Source organism: Rosa rugosa, chromosome 4, assembly GCF_958449725.1.
Source record: "Rosa rugosa chromosome 4, drRosRugo1.1, whole genome shotgun sequence".
Lineage (NCBI taxonomy): Eukaryota > Viridiplantae > Streptophyta > Magnoliopsida > Rosales > Rosaceae > Rosa > Rosa rugosa.
This window is the reverse complement of record NC_084823.1, coordinates 13,177,917-13,198,714: the sequence shown is the minus strand read 5'-3', so window position 1 is coordinate 13,198,714 and position 20,798 is coordinate 13,177,917. Positions and strand designations below refer to the sequence as shown.

At 37.6% G+C, this 20,798-nt stretch overlaps 2 protein-coding genes and 1 long non-coding RNA gene across 5 annotated transcripts in view; 1 reads left to right on the top strand and 2 right to left on the bottom strand.

Annotated features, from left to right (window-relative positions):
- The window catches only part of LOC133741984 (uncharacterized), a 78,724-nt gene that overhangs the window by 31,936 nt on the left and 25,990 nt on the right, over nucleotides 1–20,798 (top strand). The window lies entirely within an intron of this gene.
- LOC133741975 (disease resistance-like protein DSC1) lies at nucleotides 148–8,731 on the bottom strand. 2 transcript variants are annotated; one of them, XM_062169676.1, is made up of 6 exons: nucleotides 8,189–8,731; nucleotides 7,651–8,074; nucleotides 7,263–7,554; nucleotides 3,124–3,296; nucleotides 2,744–3,019; nucleotides 148–2,644 (listed from the first exon to the last, which is right to left on the bottom strand). In XM_062169676.1, the coding sequence occupies exons 3-6, from the start codon at nucleotides 7,297–7,299 to the stop codon at nucleotides 1,055–1,057; spliced, it is 2,076 nt and encodes a 691-aa protein (XP_062025660.1). In that variant the 5' UTR covers nucleotides 7,300–7,554; nucleotides 7,651–8,074; nucleotides 8,189–8,731; the 3' UTR covers nucleotides 148–1,054. The 2 variants fall into 2 exon arrangements, with proteins under 2 accessions (XP_062025660.1, XP_062025659.1); XM_062169675.1 differs by having other exon boundaries at nucleotides 7,651–8,731.
- On the bottom strand, nucleotides 10,342–15,585 carry LOC133741977 (inositol-tetrakisphosphate 1-kinase 3-like). Of its 2 annotated transcripts, XM_062169679.1 has the most exons (11): nucleotides 15,306–15,323; nucleotides 14,576–14,657; nucleotides 14,366–14,398; nucleotides 14,031–14,145; nucleotides 12,302–12,422; nucleotides 12,054–12,146; nucleotides 11,809–11,928; nucleotides 11,539–11,715; nucleotides 11,208–11,263; nucleotides 11,010–11,094; nucleotides 10,342–10,864 (listed from the first exon to the last, which is right to left on the bottom strand). In XM_062169679.1, exons 5-11 carry the CDS (start codon nucleotides 12,342–12,344, stop codon nucleotides 10,776–10,778), a joined length of 663 nt encoding a protein of 220 aa, XP_062025663.1. In that variant the 5' UTR covers nucleotides 12,345–12,422; nucleotides 14,031–14,145; nucleotides 14,366–14,398; nucleotides 14,576–14,657; nucleotides 15,306–15,323; the 3' UTR covers nucleotides 10,342–10,775. The 2 variants fall into 2 exon arrangements, with proteins under 2 accessions (XP_062025663.1, XP_062025662.1); XM_062169678.1 differs by lacking the exon at nucleotides 14,031–14,145 and having other exon boundaries at nucleotides 15,306–15,585.

The following is a 20,798-nucleotide window of genomic DNA, read 5'->3' as shown; positions in this document are numbered from 1 at the left end:
ATGTTTAAGTCCATGTATCTTCTTCATGTTTAATGTGATATACAATGCACTAAACATAATCTTGTTTCTGCAATTCTGTTTTTTAGAGAAGATACATTTCTTGGTAGACCATTTTGATAAACACATTGTGATTTAGTTTAGTGTAAGAGATAAGTTGCAACTGACAAATTCTCAGCATGACATGAGAACCAGTTTAGTAATATCTATGTCAAGTCCAATATAGGTGATATGCAATACATAAATATTAATCCCATTATCAATATCAATTGAAGTTATATAGAGTGTTTACGTACTGAAAAAGTATCAGAGAAATTGGCTTTAGGAAGAAAACTTGGTTTAGGGTAGTCGTCAATAACTGAAATCTCGAAGATATTATGGCAACCTCATGCCATGTTCGAGGATACAACAGGAATCTATATCACAATTAGTGGACTACAGCTGGCTTATTAGGAATAAACCTGGAAACTGAATGATCGGCTATACCAACTGGCCCTCTTAATCAAAATGCAAGAGTTTGAGAAGATAATACTGAATCACAACTATAAACTATACAGGGTTTAGTATACACCCCAAGCCGTCGTTAATCCCAGTGAGGATCAGTGATGAAGGTCAGGGAAGTTTTGATACCTGGCCTGCCTATATTCTTCAGTTGTTGTTGTGACTGACTTGAGACACCTATTACCCTTTTATAACACTCCCCAGTCTCAAGCCACTCTCTATTCTAAATCGAGAGCTCCCTCAAAATTTCCTACCTATTACCCTTTTAACACACATACGTAGTTGAGGTGCTGAAATGTATATATGTGTTTGCTGATGGCTTGATTTTATTTGCATATTCCGGAAATAATCGAGGCTCAAATGTGTTTATACTTTATAACAATAGTTGAAAACAAATGTCTGTAAACCTGATTTTTTTTTTTTTTTTAAAGACATAGGGTAAGAAAAAAAAAGGAAAGACAGCAAGCATTACAACGAAAATAGGTTTATAAAATACTAAATAAACTTGAGAAGTTAATTCCAGTAGGAGTAGGATCTTCGAGTTCATCGAGTGACTTTAAAGGGGTTCTTCATCATCTTCATCGTCTTCAGAAAGCTTGTAGTCATCTTCAACCTTGTCCGTTCTCCTAGTCTTCAGGTCAAGAGTCTCTTCGGGCGGGAGCTTCTGTGACTTGGAAATCTTTATGGAGACGTCCTCATTTGGTGGCATTACAAGATGTACCCCGCAGCTTTTGATAGGAGGGTCGTCCCCATCGTCGGCGAGACGACATACGATTGTAACTCGAAATGTAACAGGCGGAGGAATTAAACGAAGAAATGGCGGAATTTTAGAGAAGGGGTAATAATACATGAACACATGAGCCGGCTCTGTTGCATCAATTTCTCCGAGGACCCTATCAGGCCAGGGACGATGATGATTGAAAGAAAAATGGACCTCGAAGTCGCACTGATAACGGTAATTAGCTTGTGGCTTTTCAAGAGCAACACAGATGGCCAGTCCTGTGTTCTCTAATTGCAAATGTGGAACGATGTCAAAAGAAAATTCATAAAAGGGAAACCCTGCAGTGAAATCCATTTGACAGCTAAACCACTCTGGAACATCACTTGCTGGAAATACAACCTGGAACTCAGATTGTAGAGAAGAGAGACAGAGGGAGAAGAGAGTGACCTCATTGATCAGTAAAGTACGTTTCATCTTCTTGACGTCCTGAGCCAGACGATCACGCAGTCTCCAACATTTTGTCAAGTTCATATGGTTAATCATTTTTGACCCTTTTTGTTCCAAAATGTTTGACAGATTTGCAATTCTTTTCAATGAAACGCAATTTCTCGCATGTAAACTTTCCACGTTTGGTGGAAGTTCTGGAATTTCTCGCAGCCTTTTGCAACCATCCAAGTCAAGATATGTCAAGCTGGCAAATTTGGTAAAGCATAGAGGAAGACTTTCAAAAATATTTCCGGAGAGATCTAATCTTTCTAGTGTTGACACACAATCGAGACTAACAAGGAAATCAGTGTCCGATAAATTGCAGTCTCCTGCTATGAAACTTCGTAGATTTGGAAGCCGTAAACTGGTTTCATCATTACTTTCTGGTGTAGAGCCATATTTGTCATCTGCAACATTTGGATTAGTCGGAAGCACTCCAGAGTTCATTGTATTAGTAAGGGTAACAAACTTTGGACCATTTTGTAAACAGAACGTCTGTAACTGCTGCAAGTCATAAATGCTCTGTGGAATCTGCGCAAGGCTGCTACAAAATCCGACATGTAACACTTCGAGACTAATGAGATTATTAATTGATGAAGGCAACTCTTTGATGCCACTCTTTGTGAGAATCAATGTTGTTAAGGATTCCACCTTCTCCTCGATTTCCGGAAAATGCTTAAGACTAGTGCAGCCTCTAAGGTCAATAGAACGCAAAGAAGTTGAGTTGTCTATTCTTGGAAACATAGTGAGGCTATAGCATCCTGCAAGATTTATGTCAACAAGTTTTTCAAGGGATCCAACAGAAGGATGCAGCTCAACCAAACTCATACAATAGCTTAGACATAGGGTCTCTAAGCTTGGGAACATGCCAGAGAAGTTGGGGACTTCTGTCAAGGAGTGACAACCTTCCAAGTTCATAGATTTCAAACGGTGGAAACTCTGCCAATGGAAAACGGACGGAAAGTATAATAATAAGCTTAAAGAAAGCTGCAACAAATTCAACAGAACTATAACAGTGGATGAAATACTATAAAATACCTTGAATCCTCCACCCAACCGTGAGATTTGACTTCCAGGCATATTGAATGAAACAAGATTCTTCGGATTAAAGTTGGATGGCAAAGATTGTAGTGGACATCCAGGCCAATCAAGGAACCTCAATTGGTTAGGGAGATAACGAACCTCCCCTGAGAAGCTTGCATTAATGTTTATAAAAAGTTGAAGACTTTTCATCTTTTTAAAGCATTTTGCATTCAAGGATATCTCAATTGGCCGAGGCAATTTCACAATGATGCCTTTAACTTTGTTTGTTCCCTAGTATAGAAAATGCAAAAGTTATTAGGACATGTAACATTTATTATATATATTGGATGAGGTTTGTATATGTCTAGAAATATATAAAAAGACATTTTACTTACAGTATTTTCTGTCAGAACATCATAGACATCTTCATGAAACCATAATCTGCTACGTTTACCAGGTTCTCCAGGTGACTCTTGACGAATGATTTCTTTACCCATTTCTTCCATCAAGTCATGCATCCAAATACACTTGTTCTCATCAATGTTTATGAGCGCCTTTTCTACTAGAACTGTAATGGAAAACTCGGGGTTAAGGTCAGAACCGTCCAGTGCTTGCATTACATAGTCTTTGTTTCTACCTTTCAAGAAACATGCAAGGTCGAGGAAAACTTCTTTGACCGGATCTTCTAGTGCCTCAAAACTGATTTTGAGAATATCTTGAATCTCTTTGTTAGGAACTTTTTTATAACTATCTAATACAACTTTCCATTCATCTATACTTCTACCACGTAAAACCGACCCTAAAACTCTAAGAGCTAATGGTAAGCCTTGAGCATAATGTACTACACTCTGCAATTCGCGAGTAATTTGGTCAGAACAATTCTCATAATCAACCAATTCTCTATTTGCTAACCGACCATTCCAACTATTGAAGAGCTCACAAGCTTCTTTCAAACATAATTTCTTAACCTCGTATATCAGATTTACTTGATGAGCAGGCCCGGCCCTGGCCCAGGGCAGGCAGGGCGATAGCCCAGGGCCCAAATTTTGTGGCAGTAGACAGGGGGCCTAAATTTGATGGCAGTAGACCAGAAAAAAAAAAAAAAAAAGTAGTCTTTCTGCATGTGAAAAGGAAAAGCAAGCGTGCAGAGGGGTTTCTGTTTGCATTGATGGAATGATGGGCATTGGGCAATTGTTTAATCTAAGGCTCTAAGCACTAAGCAGCAAAAGGGAAGCTTGGGCAGTTCACTTGTGGCAGCATATAGAGGCTGCTGCAAGCGTGCAATTAAACAAAACAAAAGGAAGACAAGTTGCAAGTCTTCGGCAGATAAGCAGATTCCTTATTTATTTCCTTTCTTCATCTTCAAATTCCTTTCTTCTTCCTTGCTGCAAGTCTGCAACTTGATGCATAAAAACGGTTTCTATTGATCCAGTAATGGTTTTCTATTTTGATGTTTAATTATCTAACTCTGATGAATGTTTTGGCTTCTCTATTAGAATTTCCAACTGCAATTTGTGAGAGCAGTAAAGACAAGTTGCCAGGAGTCCTACAAATCACTCAAGGAGGGAGGTTTGCGTTGACAGCAAATTAGATTTATCATATCCAGGTTCTATACTTCTATTGTTCGATTGATATTTTTCCTTTTGTTTTTTATAAATGTTTCCTAAGAAATATGTTTCTGGTAGTGAAAAAAGAAAAAGAAAAAAACAGCAAGAAGATTTTATAAGCTCCCAAAGAGGTTCTTTAGATAAATTTTTTAACAAAAGATGTGTTTCTTCGGAAAATCAAGGTGAAAATGAGGTAACCCAAGGATTTCATTTTTTGAAAAATATAGAGAAAATGGATTTAATTCTGCTATAATTGATGCTAAAGAAATTGCAAATGAAATAGGAATTGAGCCTGTATTTCCTGTGAAGCGTAGGGTTATAAGAAAGAGACATTTTGATGAGATTCATGATACAGATAGAGAACAACAATCAGCTCAAGAAGATTTTAGAACTGATTACTTTCTTGTCTTAGTTGATATGGCTCTTTCTCAATTGAAGAGTAGATTTGAACAAATGGAAAGTTTTGAATCTGTATTTGGCTTCTTATTTGATGCATCACGGTTGGTTTCATTGGATGATGAAGAAATGAAAAATTGTTGTTTGAAACTTGAAGTTGCTTTGAAACATGGTGAGGTGTCTGATATTGATGCAAAATATTTGCTTTCTGAGTTACAAATATTGCAGGAAATGCTACCAAATGAAGCATATGAAACAGGAAACCCATGGAATTCCATTAAAATTATGGAGTTTGCAAAAAAAATGGATATGTTTCCAAATATTTTAGTTGCTTATAGGATTTTATTGACTATACCTGTTACAGTGGCATCTGCAGAAAGAAGTTTTTCAAAATTAAAGTTATTAAAATCTTATTTGCGGACAACAATGACTCAAGATAGGTTGAATGGTTTAGCAATCTTGAGTATTGAAAAGAATATGTTGAAAAATATTGAGCTTCAGCACATAATTGATGATTTTGCTTCTAAAAGTGTAAGAAGAAATCATTTTAGATGAGATTTGATTGATATAAAGTGATGTAATGTTTATTTTTCGGGGTATTGGTTTTATGTCCCCCCCGCTGTATCATATTTTTTTTATCAATATAAAATATTTTTAATTATTTTTTTATATAAAGGGCCCAATTTTATTTTTCGCCCTGGGCCTTGAATTTCTCAGGGCCGGGCCTGTTGATGAGCACACAGTAAATGTGTATCTCTTGTTGTTATAATTACTCTACTTTGCAAACCGAACCAATCAGGCCCTCCAGCTAATTTGTTCAACTGATTCAATTGATTCACATCATCAAGAATTAAGAGGACCCTTTTATGACTCAACAATTCCTTTATCAAAGTGATCCCTTCATCAACATTAGTTACCTTGACATCTTTTCCCCCCGGAATCTTGGAAAGAACAATATTTTGTAAATTTACTAGACCTCCATATGGTATTGATTCTTCTCTAACATTTGCCAAAAAGCAACCAAATTCAAACTCGTGAACAATTGAATTGTATATCGCTTTAGCAATTGTTGTCTTTCCTATTCCACCTGTTCCCCATATTCCTACCATGCGGACATTCCATTCCCCAATAGCTAAAAGCTTGAGCACATTTTGTACACGTGACTCTATTCCAACCGCATGTTTAGCAACATGTAAATGGGTACGTTTATATACATGTGCCGAAATCTCTTCAACAATCTCATGGATAAATTTCAATTCTGACCTGTCAGTTTTAAAAACACAGGGAACTTTTACTATTTTTTTAAAAAAGGTACATAATTTTTTGTATATGAATAGGTATATGCTGGTTCTGTCATGGTTCAAAACATAAGATCAATTTTATATAGAGAGTTTCTATTGGGACCTCCAAATCTGCTCACTTGACCTCACTCCATTATGAATTATTAAATGACATATATAACCTCCTATAAAATGACTATTAATGATAATAATTATACCCAAAAAATATTATATTTATTTTCTCTAGACTTTCAAATTCAATAATATTAGATTGCATTCTAATTCTTCCAATTTCACTACAAACTCATTAAATCATTAATATATATTTAAATCATTAATATATATTTAATAAGAATTAAAACTATGATGTATACATGTTGATCGGATATTGGTGAAGGAGAACAAAAGAAATCCTATTATGACCCAAATCTAATTAGTCTATTCATTATATTTGCACACAAAATAATAATAATAATAATAATAAGCTAGCAATTAAAAGAAAAAAAAAACTAAAAAACTTTTGAAATATTTAATCATGAGGTATAAAAAATTGAGAGAAAAAAATAAACATCGAGAAAAAATAGTTAGTCATCAATTTCTTTTGCACAGCTAAAAGAGAAAAATAAAATAAAATAAAAAACACAGAATAGTTCATGTTAAAACATTTTCTTGTTAATTAGAAAATAATTTTTAAAACCCAATACCTTGTGTTTGATTTTTTTTTTTATTAGATAAGAGATTTATGTTATCTGATTACGGAATGGAGATGTAATTAAGATCTATAGAATAATTAAATCTTTAAAATGGCCAAATTTTTAAAGATAATAGATTGTTTGCAAATTATATTACTGAAGTTATTTGAGAAACTTGAGTGAAGTTTAGTGAGTAAATTTGAAAATTTGATAGGAGGTGAAAAAGCATAGGAGGTAAAGTGAGCAAATTTGGAGGTTTCAATAGAAAAACTCTTTTATATATAAGAAAAATTAGAATCATAATTACTCACATATAACTTGCAGAGAAAAAACATATAATCATTCAATCAGAGGGAAAAAACAAAATCATATAAATTCTTGAAATGTATCAGAAGTTAACGGTCCTTGTCTGCAGGATATACGTGACCGATCTTTAATAAACAAGCCACTTATGGATATTGATCACCTAGTCTAATTGGATGTCTCAAGGGCTTATTCACTAATGCAAAAAATGAAGAAGATTACATATGTTAAAACAATTAGAGGTCAGAAATGGTACCCTTTTGAGAAAGTCCATCCAGATAAGTTTGCTGCATGTGTAAGAGCAGTTCTCCATCTTAGAACTTTGTCCAGATCATCCTTGAATTTGCACTTATGGCGAGAAAGTGCCTCATCAAAACTACCTCCTTGGTTTCTGACATCTGCAGGTTCCACCTTGTAAAAAATTGGCAACACCAGTTGATGCCTTGAATCTTTACATTGAAGAATTTTCACAAGTTCATCCAGACACCACTTTGAAGATGCATAATTTTGAGAGAACACCACGACAGAAATCCTGGATCCTTCAATTGCTGTAAGAAGAGATTGCGATATTTCCTGTCCTTTACTAAGCTCATCATCCATAAAAGTTTTGATTCCCTTTTTAGTCAAGTAGTTGTACAACTGACCTGTGAAATTGTTGCGTGTATCTGTACCTCTAAAATTCAAAAAGACATCGTATTTCCATGAATGGGTGAAACCAGAGGAAGAGGAAGAGGCTCCTTGAGTGGTCATGATGAGTAACTAAACAAGCCGAGAAAGGTTGTACTTTGTAACCTACTTCTACTTTCTGTTGTTATAAATGGAATGCAATTTCCTACTAATGTGAATAAATTGAGGGGGGAAAAAGACAATAAAAGGAAAAGATGAAAATCACACCTAGTCGCCAGTTGGTGCTTGCCGATGAAGTCGAGGGTTGCCGGTGAAATATTCCCTTGTTCAAGTTTCCATAGATTACGAGGGCGAGGGCTGAGGCCTCAAAGTCATAAGTTGGCCGGTGTTCACAAGGATCATATCCATAGTCTTTTGTAGAAATTGCCGGTCGTCACAGTCCTATAGATGATATATACATTGTGAAAAGCATATAAATTAACACTAAACTCAAAATTACAAACATTGAGCATCACACAAGTAAAGTAATACTTCTCTTTGATTGCAAGCATTTACCTGTCTGAAACAACCCATTGGAATATACCATCGATTATATCTATGCTACAAGTTACATATTGCCATTGTCTAAGAATATGTCTTTACCGTCCGGTTCTGCAAAATCAGTTAAAACAAGATTGGCTAATGTCCTCATAATGATATTGCTCGTGAAATTACCATACATGCTGGTCCTGACCATTTACGTTTGTGATCGTTCAAAATGCATTTTCTTGCTTTCAGGTTTATACACACCCTGCAGTCCTCCACTATAGCAACACGACATTCTTGCTGCCTATGAATTTTTTGCTGTCAATTCGTTCTCCTTGGAGGCAATGTTTAACCCAATGGTATTAAATAAATGGAATTTTGGGGGCATGTTGGTTTATTTCTTAAACTAACAGTCGGTGCGCTGTGGAGTTTTAATTCCAACATCTTCGATTCTCACTTACATAATACATAGGACTAAATTCATTTTAACTCCTCCAACTTTAGGTCGATCTTCACTTCAGTCCCTGTACTTTTTTTTTAATCACGTTGGTCCTTGCAGTTTCAATTTTCATCACCCGCGTCCAAAATTCAAACTTGGCTCCAAATATGATGTCATGCGCTGAGTTGGCCTCGACACTATGACCCACTTTTCAGCTTTGTCCCCTCAGATTGTGGTAATTGTCGAAATTGCCCCTTGTTTTCCCTCTCTCTTCTGCTTCACTTGTCCACAGCCTAAAACCAAATCATCTCTCTCTCATTCCTCATTCTCTCCAACTCCTCCTTCTTCGCCGGCTTCCTCGTCCTCAAAAATCACGCCACCACTGTCGGCATTCTCGCCAGAAAACTCAGGTACGGCAGAGGCACCTCCAGCAGCGTAGCACTCTGGAATCGTCGAGAACCACCAAGACCATTTCGACCTTCTACAACAATTCGATTACCAGAGGCTTATTTACATGCTTGAGCTTCCATTCCCGGTTCAATTCGAGGAGCTGAGTGTAGGGGATGTGGTTCGAGATGACTAGGAGTCTTGGGCAGAAGAGGAGGCAGCCAAGGGGTGAGCTGCGCCAGCGGCGGAGGGCGGATGCGCTAGAGCCTCGAGCTCTGAGTTTTGGGTCGGTGAATCAGCAAAAGAGTAGCGAACTGGTCATGCGTGTTGGTCGGTGAACCGATCAGCTTCTGGATGACGTTGTAGACCAGAGGCTGGTGCTGATTGGGCGGCTGCTGTTGAGGCTGTGTAGGAGAGGATTGGAGCTGAACCGATGCGTTTTGGGGGTAATCGGAGCAAAAGGCGGAGGAGGAGGCCGGTCGAAATTGGGTTTTCGAGTTATGGGCTTGGAGATCTTGTGGGATAGGGTTTAGGATCTGGATATGAAAGAAACAGAGACCCTTTTGGATCTGGAAGATCTCACAGGGATTTGAGTGTGTGGTGGCCTGTGGTTGATGGGCAGTGAGAGAGTGTGTGAGTTTTGAGATGAAGCTTTGGTTTTGCTGAGCTCACTTCTCTGAGAAGTGCGGTGGCCTGAATCGGGCTTGACGGAGGACGGAGTGGCCTGAATCGGGCTTGACGAGGACGAAGGAGGAAGATTAAGAAGCAGAAGAAAAAGAGAAAATACAGAGAAGAAAGAAAAAAAAATTAGAAATTAGATTAAATTCTAATAAATAAAAAATTAGATTAAATTAGAAATGTCTATTTTGCCCTTCTTGGGGGTTTAAAGTCTGAAAAGTGGGCCCCTATGTCGGGGCCAACTCAGCTTGTGACGTCATCTTTGGAGCCAAATTTGAAATTTGGACGTGGGTGATGAAAATTGAAACTGCAAGGACCAACGTGATTAAAAAAAAAGTTCAGGGACTGAAGTGAAGATCGACCCAAAGTTGGAGGAGTTAAAATGAATTTAGTCCTAATACATATATCAGGATAGAGTGAGCTAAGGATTTTTTTTTTTGTTTTTTTGAAATTTCTTAAACTAACAGCGTGGAGGTTCACTGAAACCCTTTTACCACCATTCCATTGTCTGATGAGTTCCAACCATGAGCTCGATTGTCATTTACCACACCCAGATTAGAATCCCCCAGATTATAAACCAAAAGAACCAGCAGGAGTGCATTCATCTTCTCTATACTTCCTATAGCTCAATAAAAGAGAAAGCATTTTCAACTAAAGCAAAAAAAATGAGGAATAGGACTTAAACAGGAATATGCCTTTTGCATGCTTCCTTAACTATTGTTTTTGAAGATTAACATGTAGATCCAATTAAAAATCCTAAATAATTATCCCAGCAAATTATGAAATTCTGTATCAGTAACTGCGCTTACGTACATCACCAACCAACATTGAGTAGTAGGCAAAAAAGAATTAACAAACAGAGCCAAGTTAGACTTATGAGAACTCTGTACATGATGCAGCATTCTTGTGGGGAGGAAGATCAAATATATGAGCAAGTTGAATGTCTGGACAAACATCCTCCTTCAGCCATCTGCAGGGACCCACACATGCCACTATATGTAGGGCCAAAACAAGCAATCTTGCCCTGCCAAATCTTATTCAGGTGCTCTCTGCTATGTGTTCAGAGTCTGGAGACTTAACACCTCGATCTCTAGCAGAGTTTATTACGTTCCTTCAGCCAGATCTCTTTTTGTACTTCGCCTCCACCAGGCTCAATAGGAAGTCCGTAAATATGTGTTCATACTCGGGCATTTTCCCATACCCTGCAATGAAGCAAAGCTAGTTTAAGAACCATTGAACACGACTTCTAAAAGTGCGATAGATACTCATTATACTGATCAAAAGAAGATGCTGAGCACACTAATTGGGTTGATTAACCAGGGAAAGAGAGATAGACAGTTCACTTACCAGGGAAGTAGTTAATGTCAATGACATAAAACCGATCTCTAGTTCCATGTTCTCGGATCATGTCCAAGTTGAATAACCGCAGACCCTATAAGCACAGAAATTTTTTAATTAAATCCCAGCACCGACACATTTAGGAAACAGAAATCCATGCACCAACATGTACACTCACAAAACCACACAGTGAACAGTGAGACCTACCAGTCGACGACGAAGTTCCTTAGCAAGTCTCTCGAGTAATGGCCGTGGAGGAAGTTCTGCAGGCAAAACAGAATTACTCATATTAGATCCCTGATCAGCATACACAGATTCCACAGCCTAGATAGAAATTTAAAACTACTCACATTACTGATGCCTAACAAAAGTAACTTCAGTTGATCCCACGAGTTTTAAACTTTAGTCAAGGGTTCAACCCATTAAAACGACAAAAGCTTTTTGACATAATGAAAAACTGACCCAGTAAAGCAATGTACACAAACTTTATTTTCTAAACGCCGGAAAAGAACCCAAATTCATAGACAGGAAAACTCACCAGCTATGCTAGGGTCCAGATCTGCATCATCTGCTGAAGCTGCAGCACATGAAACCCTCGGAAAACGATAGACACCCGCGGTTTCAGAAAGCTCTCTTTTACTGACATCAGGTAAAGAGAAACGTCTGACCACTTTTATAGCTTCACCAACGATATATACTTTAAAAAGAACACCTCCTACAACAGGAAAAAAAAAGTGAAAATTCAATAATTGTGATACGCTTGGGGCTAGTATAAATGGGAAGGAAGTGCATGTATATGAGTGCATACCATGGTTTACAAACTCCTGAAGAACAAGAGGGGGTTCAAGCTTTTGGAGGGAGTATCGATCATAGGCAAGTGATAGTTGATGGGATTTTACACTTCCATCATTCACTAGTGGCTTAGCAACTGAAAATAAAATGCCAAATTGTCAATACATCTCAATGATCTCATCAAAGAAGAATAGTCTGAAATAATTCATATGTGGTCCTGATTATTTCCAACAAGAAATTATAAAAATTAAATATGCATACCAAGAGGTAGTTTCAGCCCACTATCTGTAACAGCATCAGGGATGGATGATGCATCTCTCTTGATAACCAATTGTCTTGGAACACCAACTTTGCCTGCATTCATTTATCAACCAGATTATAATTAATCAGCTCAGAGTACAATAATTTCTACACTTCTAATTTGACCTGAAACTAAAAGTGAGCCAAACCTTAAGCAAAATAATTTTCTTAGGTAATCCAGCTTTTAGGACAAAAAACATTGATATTACCATAGGAATCAGACAAGTCCATATCAGCAACAGCCTGGAGCATGGACTGACGATTATGTAAAGGTTGTATCGCATCAGGAGGATCAAGAACAGTAACTTCTGGATGTGTTTTCCTATAGTCCTGCAATTGGGAGATAAAGAGGTAAGAACAGACTAAAACCAAAGTGCTTCATAGAGTGCAAATAGGAGTACAAAACAATAATGACCAAAGGTGTAAAAGCAATCAATAAACCAAATTCTAGTGATAGTAAAAAAGAAACAGGGCTGCCAATTGCCCACAAATAACAGGAGAAAATAGAAAAGGATAAACGGTTTGAGATGTTCCCACAAAAGAATCATCTAGCTCCTTTTTTCTTCTTCTAAGCATACAAATTACATATCATCCTTGTACTATATAATTCCTGTCCGCTTCATATTTCCTCAAAAACAAAATACAGGTTATATAGAGTGGTTCTACAACATTGCCAAACTTCACAGTGAAAGAACTGCAAGAGCATCGTTGAATCCCAGGCCAAAAAAAAAAAATATCACTAAACCCAATAGATTATGAATTGAGATGAATGACAAATATAACAAACCGCTAAACCTGAACACTGCTTCTTTTCTAGTGGACCAATCTGTCCTAAATGAGACAAACCATTTATGTCCACACTCTTGATCCACATAACAAGAACAAGCAGAGAATTAATCGATGACATATCACATAGATTGAACAAAATTTTGTTCAACTGTCACTCGAGGTTTCAAGTTTACATACTCTATTACATACCACACAGCACTTTGCATCCAAGTTCACAATTACAGTATAGTGATAGAAAACCAAATATTTGCAAAATATGTTCAGTAACAAGTGCAGAAAACAAGTATTGCATGAAGAAACAGTTTCTTCTACCCTTTACTGTTTGTGCATAAAATATATTCGTTATGAAGCTGCATTTCCATGCAAGCTCTGCACAGATATTGTAAATTACTATTGCTAACAGAAGATGTCATCCTATAACCGGACTCTAAGAGACCCTTTTAACTGTTAACAACAGAGAACAATTCCTGACTTAGCATTGAATTTGTGAAACCCACCGATCAAACAACAACGATACTTATAGAGTGATCTTAACAATATAGCTATACGATTTTAAGCCAACCTAGGCAATTTTTTTTTAGACACATCACCATAAAAACAACAAAAACGGAGACCACAATCATAATACTTATGATTGTCAAAGCTTTAGTCATATATTACCTGTATAGTTTACATGTCATAGACAGGAAAACAACTACAAAAATTAATATTGTCTGCATTATGTGTCATGTTCAGTGACTTATAATTTCAAACATTCAAACTATAACTAAAGATAAACTTGTTTGATTTACCTCCTAGCCATAAGCACAGGCAATTACAGAGTAGAACATACAGGTTTTTATCCAACACACAGAAGTTTGCAGTTATAATATACCACGGTATTAATGGATGGCCAACAACCTAAAGGTGCTAAAGTTCAACAAGCTAATGAAAGAGGATGTTATGGAAGGGTGTTTTCTAGACCTTATCCTAGAAAGCTTGGTGCCATAGAGCCATAGACACTTAAAGATAAGTATCAAAAATCTAAATCGCTCAGACCAAGTTAGTTATCTCCCATTCTGCTGACAATGAGGGTAATTATATATACCCTGGACACATGAATCAATTCAAGAGAATCAAGAATCTTTCACAAAAAGATGCTTAGAAAACCTGAAAACACTCAGCTAGATGGCCATGGAAGTAGAAACATCATCACTTGCTGGAAGCTTGAGGCCTTGACCTCAAATATTGAGTCATGGTTCGTGACGAAGGAAAGGGAACCACTCTGCACATTCCGTCAGACAGGAATAAGTTCTAAGATTAGCAGTCTGGTTGCCAACCAGCCACTGTTAGTGATTATTGGATGTCGTGCATAGTATAAATAGTGTGAAACTATGATGTAGTAGGTTAGCATGTATGAAGGTTGTTCAAAACAATTCAATCCAGAAAAGTAACTACTTAGGACTAAGACTGAAAGATAAAAATTGAAATTTACAGAAACCAACCTCAAGAATCTGGCGCCACTCTCTTCCCGAAAGCTGCAGAGTAGAAAAGATAAACAAAATGCGTCAGATAACCACCTATATTTATCAGGACATTTCTTACAGATGGAATAAGAGACAAAGAATAAAACTTTTCTTGATTCTTTCATCATATGATTTTGAATTTAACGAAAACCACACACAGATGAAGCTGAATAAAGAAAAATTGCTAACCTTATGCAACACAATGTCAAAAGGGCCTTGATCCGAAAGAGGCCTGTTATGATCAATAGCAACAAATAATATCCCCTTGTTTCTGCATTAAACAACCAATATTTTAACCCTCGTAAGTAAACAATGAGTAAAAACCACACAACAAAATCACAGATCATTACTCAAAACAGCAAACTCTAGCCAAATCCATTTTAATAACAGATAACTCAAGGAGAAAAATTCAAACAATTCAAATATTTCCAAGAAGAAAGATTTAACATTCAGGCCTTAAACTTAGACCAAACTAGTCACAAACTTGATAAAGATTCATGTTTATAGATCTTGCAGATACACAAATATGCAGATTCCAAATATCCTTCAAAACACATTTAACAGTATTTTATTCAAAAAAAAAAAACAAAACTTTAGCATTAATTTCAATTGGGTTTAGTGAAAATGACTTGAAAGCACATAACTTGGGTATGCTTTAAACTCCAAAGTAAAAATCTTTACCGACTCCAATAGGGAGCCGCACCAGCAGATTCCCAAGTTCATCTTTCATTTTCTTTCACCAGCCCACAACGAAAGCGACACTTGTACTGGAATATTCCCCAAACCCAAAAATTCAGTCCAGAAATTCAATCCCACCAAAACAAACAAAAAAACTCACAACCATTTTTCCGAATCAACGGGGTCCTTAACAGAAACACAGATCAATATTTAGCCAGATTATTATTAGTATTATGATTACCTAGCTAAACCTTCAAGCTTGGGCTGCAAGAAGCTCTTGGTCTTCTTAGACGTAAGAGCATAACCCACGACGACAACCCTCTTATTAGAAAACCCAATACGACACCGTTGCGGGTCCTTCTCCTTCTCCTTCTCCGCCTCCTCTTCCCCCTCACGGTACACCAATTGGTCCCTCATTTCCTCCCTCATTCTTGTTCAACAAGATCCGGGCACAGATTTTTTGAGGAGTAGCAGAGAGAAATAGACGGTGATGTAGAGGTGTGTTTGTGTGAGAGAGAGAGAGAGAAAGAGGGAGTATATTTATAATAAGGCAGGGAGGACTGATTGGGGATTATTTAATTTATTCGGGGATTTAAAACGCCCCCACACGTTGTTCGTATTCTTTATTCTCAACTCCCCCACGCGTTGTGTACTGCTCTCATATATTTGCTTTTCTATTCGTTTTTTTATTTTTATTTTTTTGAAAAGGGACTGGTGCGGCTGCCCTCAAGCCTTGATTAATGAAGACGATATTTGAACCACATTTTTGGACATATGGGGAAAATTTATATAATTTCAACTCTTCTCTAATGAACTCAAATATATATATATATAATGCACTGTACCCTGATTTTTTTTTTGTTGAGAATGAAATAAACATTTTATTCCATAAAATACGATTACAAACGGGAACAACTGGTGGTGGACATAAATTCCCCACTCTCCTCCCTAAGAAGTAAGAACAACCTCAGTTACGTATCCGTCATCCACGATAATATCCATGAGCCAAACGGGCCCGCACTGTACCCTAATTTAGAACTGTATAAATAAAAAATAGGAACTCAATATACAATTCAATAGTTGTTGCTTCACTTTAAAATAGTGTTCAGCTTTTAAGAATTTTTTTTTTCTAATTTAATTGATTCATCTTTTTTGTTTCCTTCGATGATAAGGACTGACGCTGGAATCTTGAGCCCAAAATCAAAATGTTATCGAAAGACAATGACAAATACCGGTAGCTTCAGCCTAAACTCATAGTTTTCTACTAAGACAATGATTAATGTCAGTAGCAGGAGCTCAAATTTTATATTTTTTTATTATTGTTAGTGGTGCTTTGGGGTCATAACACTAGAAACTACCATCATGGAAGAAACGGCTTTATAGATGAATTCGCCACTCTCACAGCTTTGAAACTTTGCTAAACTCATTAAGAATGTGCTCTAATCTTATTATCGAGATGTCTTTAGAAATATTAAGCATTACGAGAATTACTCACAATTCTTTGGTGCATGGTTACAAAAAATAGTCTGAATACACTATACCCAAAATAATTATTATTGAAATGCATTTAAAAATATTAAGCGTTATGAGAATTACTCACAAATCTTTGGTGCATGGTTACAAAAAACCGTAGTAATATACTATATCCAAAATTATCTCATTTATCATAACTATCATTATTGATTTTCTTTTGAAGCAAGAAGAAGAATATGCATAGAAAGGCAAGAGAACAAAATTTGTGTTAAGTAGTGGTTGCAAAAGTCTATATATTTTTTTTCTAAAGTTATTTCTTAATCTCATTCCATCTATCTCAAGATCTATGAGATTTGAACCAGTAATCTTTATAGTGACTGTCATTTAAATAACCAACAAGTCACATCTCACCAGCTTTCTATTTATAGTAAGAATATTTAGTGTTACATTCATTCAATTATATTGGTTACATTAGACCAGATCAAACCGCTGATCTGGTTTTGTTCTAACCTATTTATCTACTTCATACATTCAACTCTTACAACCACAGAGTACTGCTTGCTGAATTGCATAATTGATAACCTTTTCAACTCAAAAAAAAAAAAAAAATTACAGAGTAGAAATTTTATTAACAAAAATTTAAATTAGTGTTGGTGCAACTACCCTCAAATCTTAACTAATGAAACTGTTGAACACAAATGGGGGTGTAATAGTTATACCCCATATTATTATAAGTAATATGTAACATCCTCAATAATAACAAGAGTCTTTACTGATGCTATAAATGTATGCAATCATGCACCAACTAGCAAGAGTTGTAACTAAAAACCACATTTCCTCCTTACTATATTTTCTATATTCTCTATAACAAGTTCTCTCTCACCTAAATCCTAAGGCCTTCCGGTTGCAAATATCTTCTCGTCCGGCGGCGCCCGGACGTCGGGCCTGACCTCCGGGCCTCCCGTTGTCATGGGGTTTGCTATTAGATAGGAGAACTACTGCCCATGGGACACCGTCGGGGATTCTCTCTGGTGTTTTGTCAGTTTGGTTTGGCTGGGATGGTGGAGACGGTGGTGGTCGTGCTGTTCGGACTAGTATTCGTTCCCGCTGATGGTTTTCTTGGATCGTCGGAGTCATGGAACTCGATCGATGGCGGTGTGGTTTTTGCAACGCTGGGATCGGGGATGGTTTTTGTCGGTTGTGATGCAGGTCGCGGCGGTTCGGATGATGCGAGGTCGTGGCGGTTCGGATCTTGGGCCGACGGCGCTGCCATGGTTTCGATCGAGGGCATTGGGCCGAGGAGTCAGGGAACCCAGATCAGGGATGTTTTGTTCAGTTTGATGCAGGTCGGCGGCATGGATCAGAGCAATTGGATCGCTGCCATGGCAGTGTGGATCTTGACGACGTGGGTTAGCGGAATGGATCGAACGGAACTCTGCCGGAACGACGGGGTGATGGAGAAGACGGCGGACTAGGCCCGAATCAGGCTGTTGGGCCTGGAGATCTCCTTGGTATGCCCTATTGGGCTTAATTGTTGGGCTGAGGTTCTACCTTAGTCCATTAGCTTCTATTTGGGCTAGGGTTTAGGCTCTTTGCCCAAACCGATATTTTTAGCTTTTTGTCTAATTACAATAGATTTCCTTGTATTAGGAACCAAACGAGTGTAGTTTTGGCTTGTCTATTTGCTATGTTTTTTCATAGCTTATAGGCTCGCTTTTATAGTGAGCGATAAGTTCAAATATAGTTGGTTTATCCTATGTACTACTGTGGCTCCTCCACGAAGCCTTGTTATGGCCATTTTTATGTGTCAGCGGGTGAGTATGTAATGGCCTTCTTGGCATGCGCTATTATCAATGGAATTACCATTATTCAAGAAAAAAAAAAAAAACTAGCAAGAGTTGTCATATCGGCAGTCTGAGCAACTTCATTTGTTTTACAACAGTGACATACTAGAAAGATAATATAAAATCACATTTGCCACTTTGTCGACCAAAACTAAATCCGGTGACGCTTCATTTCATCCTATCACTAAGTTTGATCATGTTAACAGCTCCCACCCTCACTAAGCCAGAACAAGACACATTGAGTGTGTAGACTAGAACAAACCCATCTAGCTCTACAAATGTTGGTAGGGATTTACTAAAAATAAACAACAAAAACATAAAAATGTAAGGGGGAAAAATGCAAAAAAAATTGTATGGGCCTCATAATACAGGTTCCCCTTGAATGCCTTAATGTATTAGTACATTAAAATTTGTAATTGCATCAGTACATTAAATTAAGTCGGTACTTTAATTTGATGATCACAACTTGTTATTTTAGACTGAGTGAGAAGACTTATTATTGCACATACAATTTATTATTTATTTTAGACGGAGCCTTTTGATATTAATTCGACTCATAATTAATTACTAAATTACTGTTTCTATATTCTCTCAATATTAGTTGTTAATAATCTCGCCCCATATAAATTAGAAGTATTGCATATCGAAGACCTTGGTTGTGGTCAATAACCTCATTAGGTCAGTTTTTTAATTTGATCATCACAACTTGCTAATTTATTGTTCTTATTCCATATGCTATCAGTCTATGTGCTTATGTTTGTACTCATCATGTACTAGTGCATTTGATCTTGTAGCTTTAGGAATAAGTTTTACACACTATGCATGCATCCCTGAGACATAGGTCCTTTTTCATTTCCAAATACATTGACTAATTGTAGTTAGAACTTAGAAGATTAATGGAAATTAAAGCTTTGGGCTAATTACTGTTTAGTACCATGTGGTTTGGGTCCAACATCAATTCAGTCCCTTGACTTTCAATTTCATCAAAAATACCCCCACACTATCATTTCTCATCTAATAGGTCCATTCGTTATAATTCTGTCAATTTTAGCCGTTTAGCTGCTGACGTGGCAATCCAACTCAGCACAGGTGGGGCCCACATGGAAGTAAAATGCCCAAAGTGACCCTGACTCTATTCTAACCCACGGCCAGCCCCAAATCCATGGCTTCTCACTTCTCTCTCTCCAACAAAGATAAGAACTCCATGCAAAAACGACCCTGTCTCTATTCTAACTCAGATTACAGCCCCAAATCCATGGCTTCCCACCTCAGATCAACAAAGATAAAAACTCCATGCAAAAACAAAACCAATAATTCTCATCATTCACAAAAGTCACAATCAAACCCAAATTCAGCAAAACAAAAAAATGGCCAAAATTCCACAATCAGATCCAACCTCAATCACAATCCCAATTGCTCAAAATTGCAAACAAATATCAAAAACAAATTGAAACCCTTTCGATTAATAGACCCATCTATCATTGATCGAAACAACGCATAATCCCCAACAATTCAAACCCAAATTGCATCACAACATACAAATAGAAAACCAAAATTCATCAGAGTCTAGAATCACTCACCTCCAGCACAAAGATCTTCTTCTAGGCTAGAACTAGAACCAATCAATCAATCTATCTATCTACAATTTTCACCATTTCTCGGCAATTTGATTAAAGCTTTGGTTAGTGAGCCCAAACCCAAAGAGTGCTGATTAGCTGACGGCGGCGATGGTGCTTGAGCGCAATTCCTAGCGTCTCCGGAAGATGTGGTGGCTAAGCCTTGACTTGTCGCAGGCTAAGTTCAATGAACGAACAAACCCAATCGGATTCGTTATAATCCGATTCCCCAAATCCATGGCTTCCTACTTCTCTCTCTCCGCCGTCTTTCTTCTCACCCTCCTCACCGCAACTACGTCGCCGGACACCGCCGCAACCACCTCGACTTCTTCGACCCTAATTTACCGCAGTCTAGCTCCGGTGCCATCCTGGCAAGCCATCACAGTCAAATTACGCGTCAGAGTCACCGGCTTCGCGAAGATTCTAATTTCGGCGTCATCGGAGAAGTTCCACCAATCTCCGCGGGGCAAAATTGATCGGAGAAAACCGAACAGTCGCATAGAGCTGCTCAAATAGCTCGACCTCGATTTCGTCAGCTTTATGGTTTTCCTTTTCGGGTCCAAACAGTACTCCTTCGCCGCGTAGCCATTAACGGAGGCCGATTTGAGCGGAGAAACTCGGGAGTTTGGCATTAGAGAAATGGAAGCAGATAGAGAATCGGTGGTTGGTTCTGGCAGTGGGTTAGAATAGAGTCAGGGTCACTTTGGGAATTTTACTTCCATGTGGGCCCCACTTGTGCTGAGTTGGATTGCCACGTCAGCAGCTAAACGGCTGAAATTGACGAAATCATAACGGATGGAC

Excerpts from the sequence above, each read along its gene's own strand:
- LOC133741975 (XM_062169675.1), bottom strand. The coding sequence starts at position 7,299 with ATGCAGCAAACTTATCTGGATGGACTTTCTCAAAAGG. Across the intron at positions 3,020-3,123 it reads ATGTTCTGACAGAAAATACT|GGAACAAACAAAGTTAAAGG; the intron begins GTAAGTAAAATG and ends TTTCTATACTAG. Across the intron at positions 2,645-2,743 it reads GGTTGGGTGGAGGATTCAAG|AGTTTCCACCGTTTGAAATC; the intron begins GTATTTTATAGT and ends TTCCATTGGCAG.
- LOC133741977 (XM_062169678.1), bottom strand. The coding sequence starts at position 15,493 with ATGAGGGAGGAAATGAGGGACCAATTGGTGTACCGTGAGGGGGAAGAG. Across the intron at positions 11,929-12,053 it reads TGGGCTGAAACTACCTCTTG|TTGCTAAGCCACTAGTGAAT; the intron begins GTATGCATATTT and ends TTTTATTTTCAG. Across the intron at positions 11,095-11,207 it reads AGGAACTTCGTCGTCGACTG|GGTCTGCGGTTATTCAACTT; the intron begins GTAGGTCTCACT and ends CTGTGCTTATAG.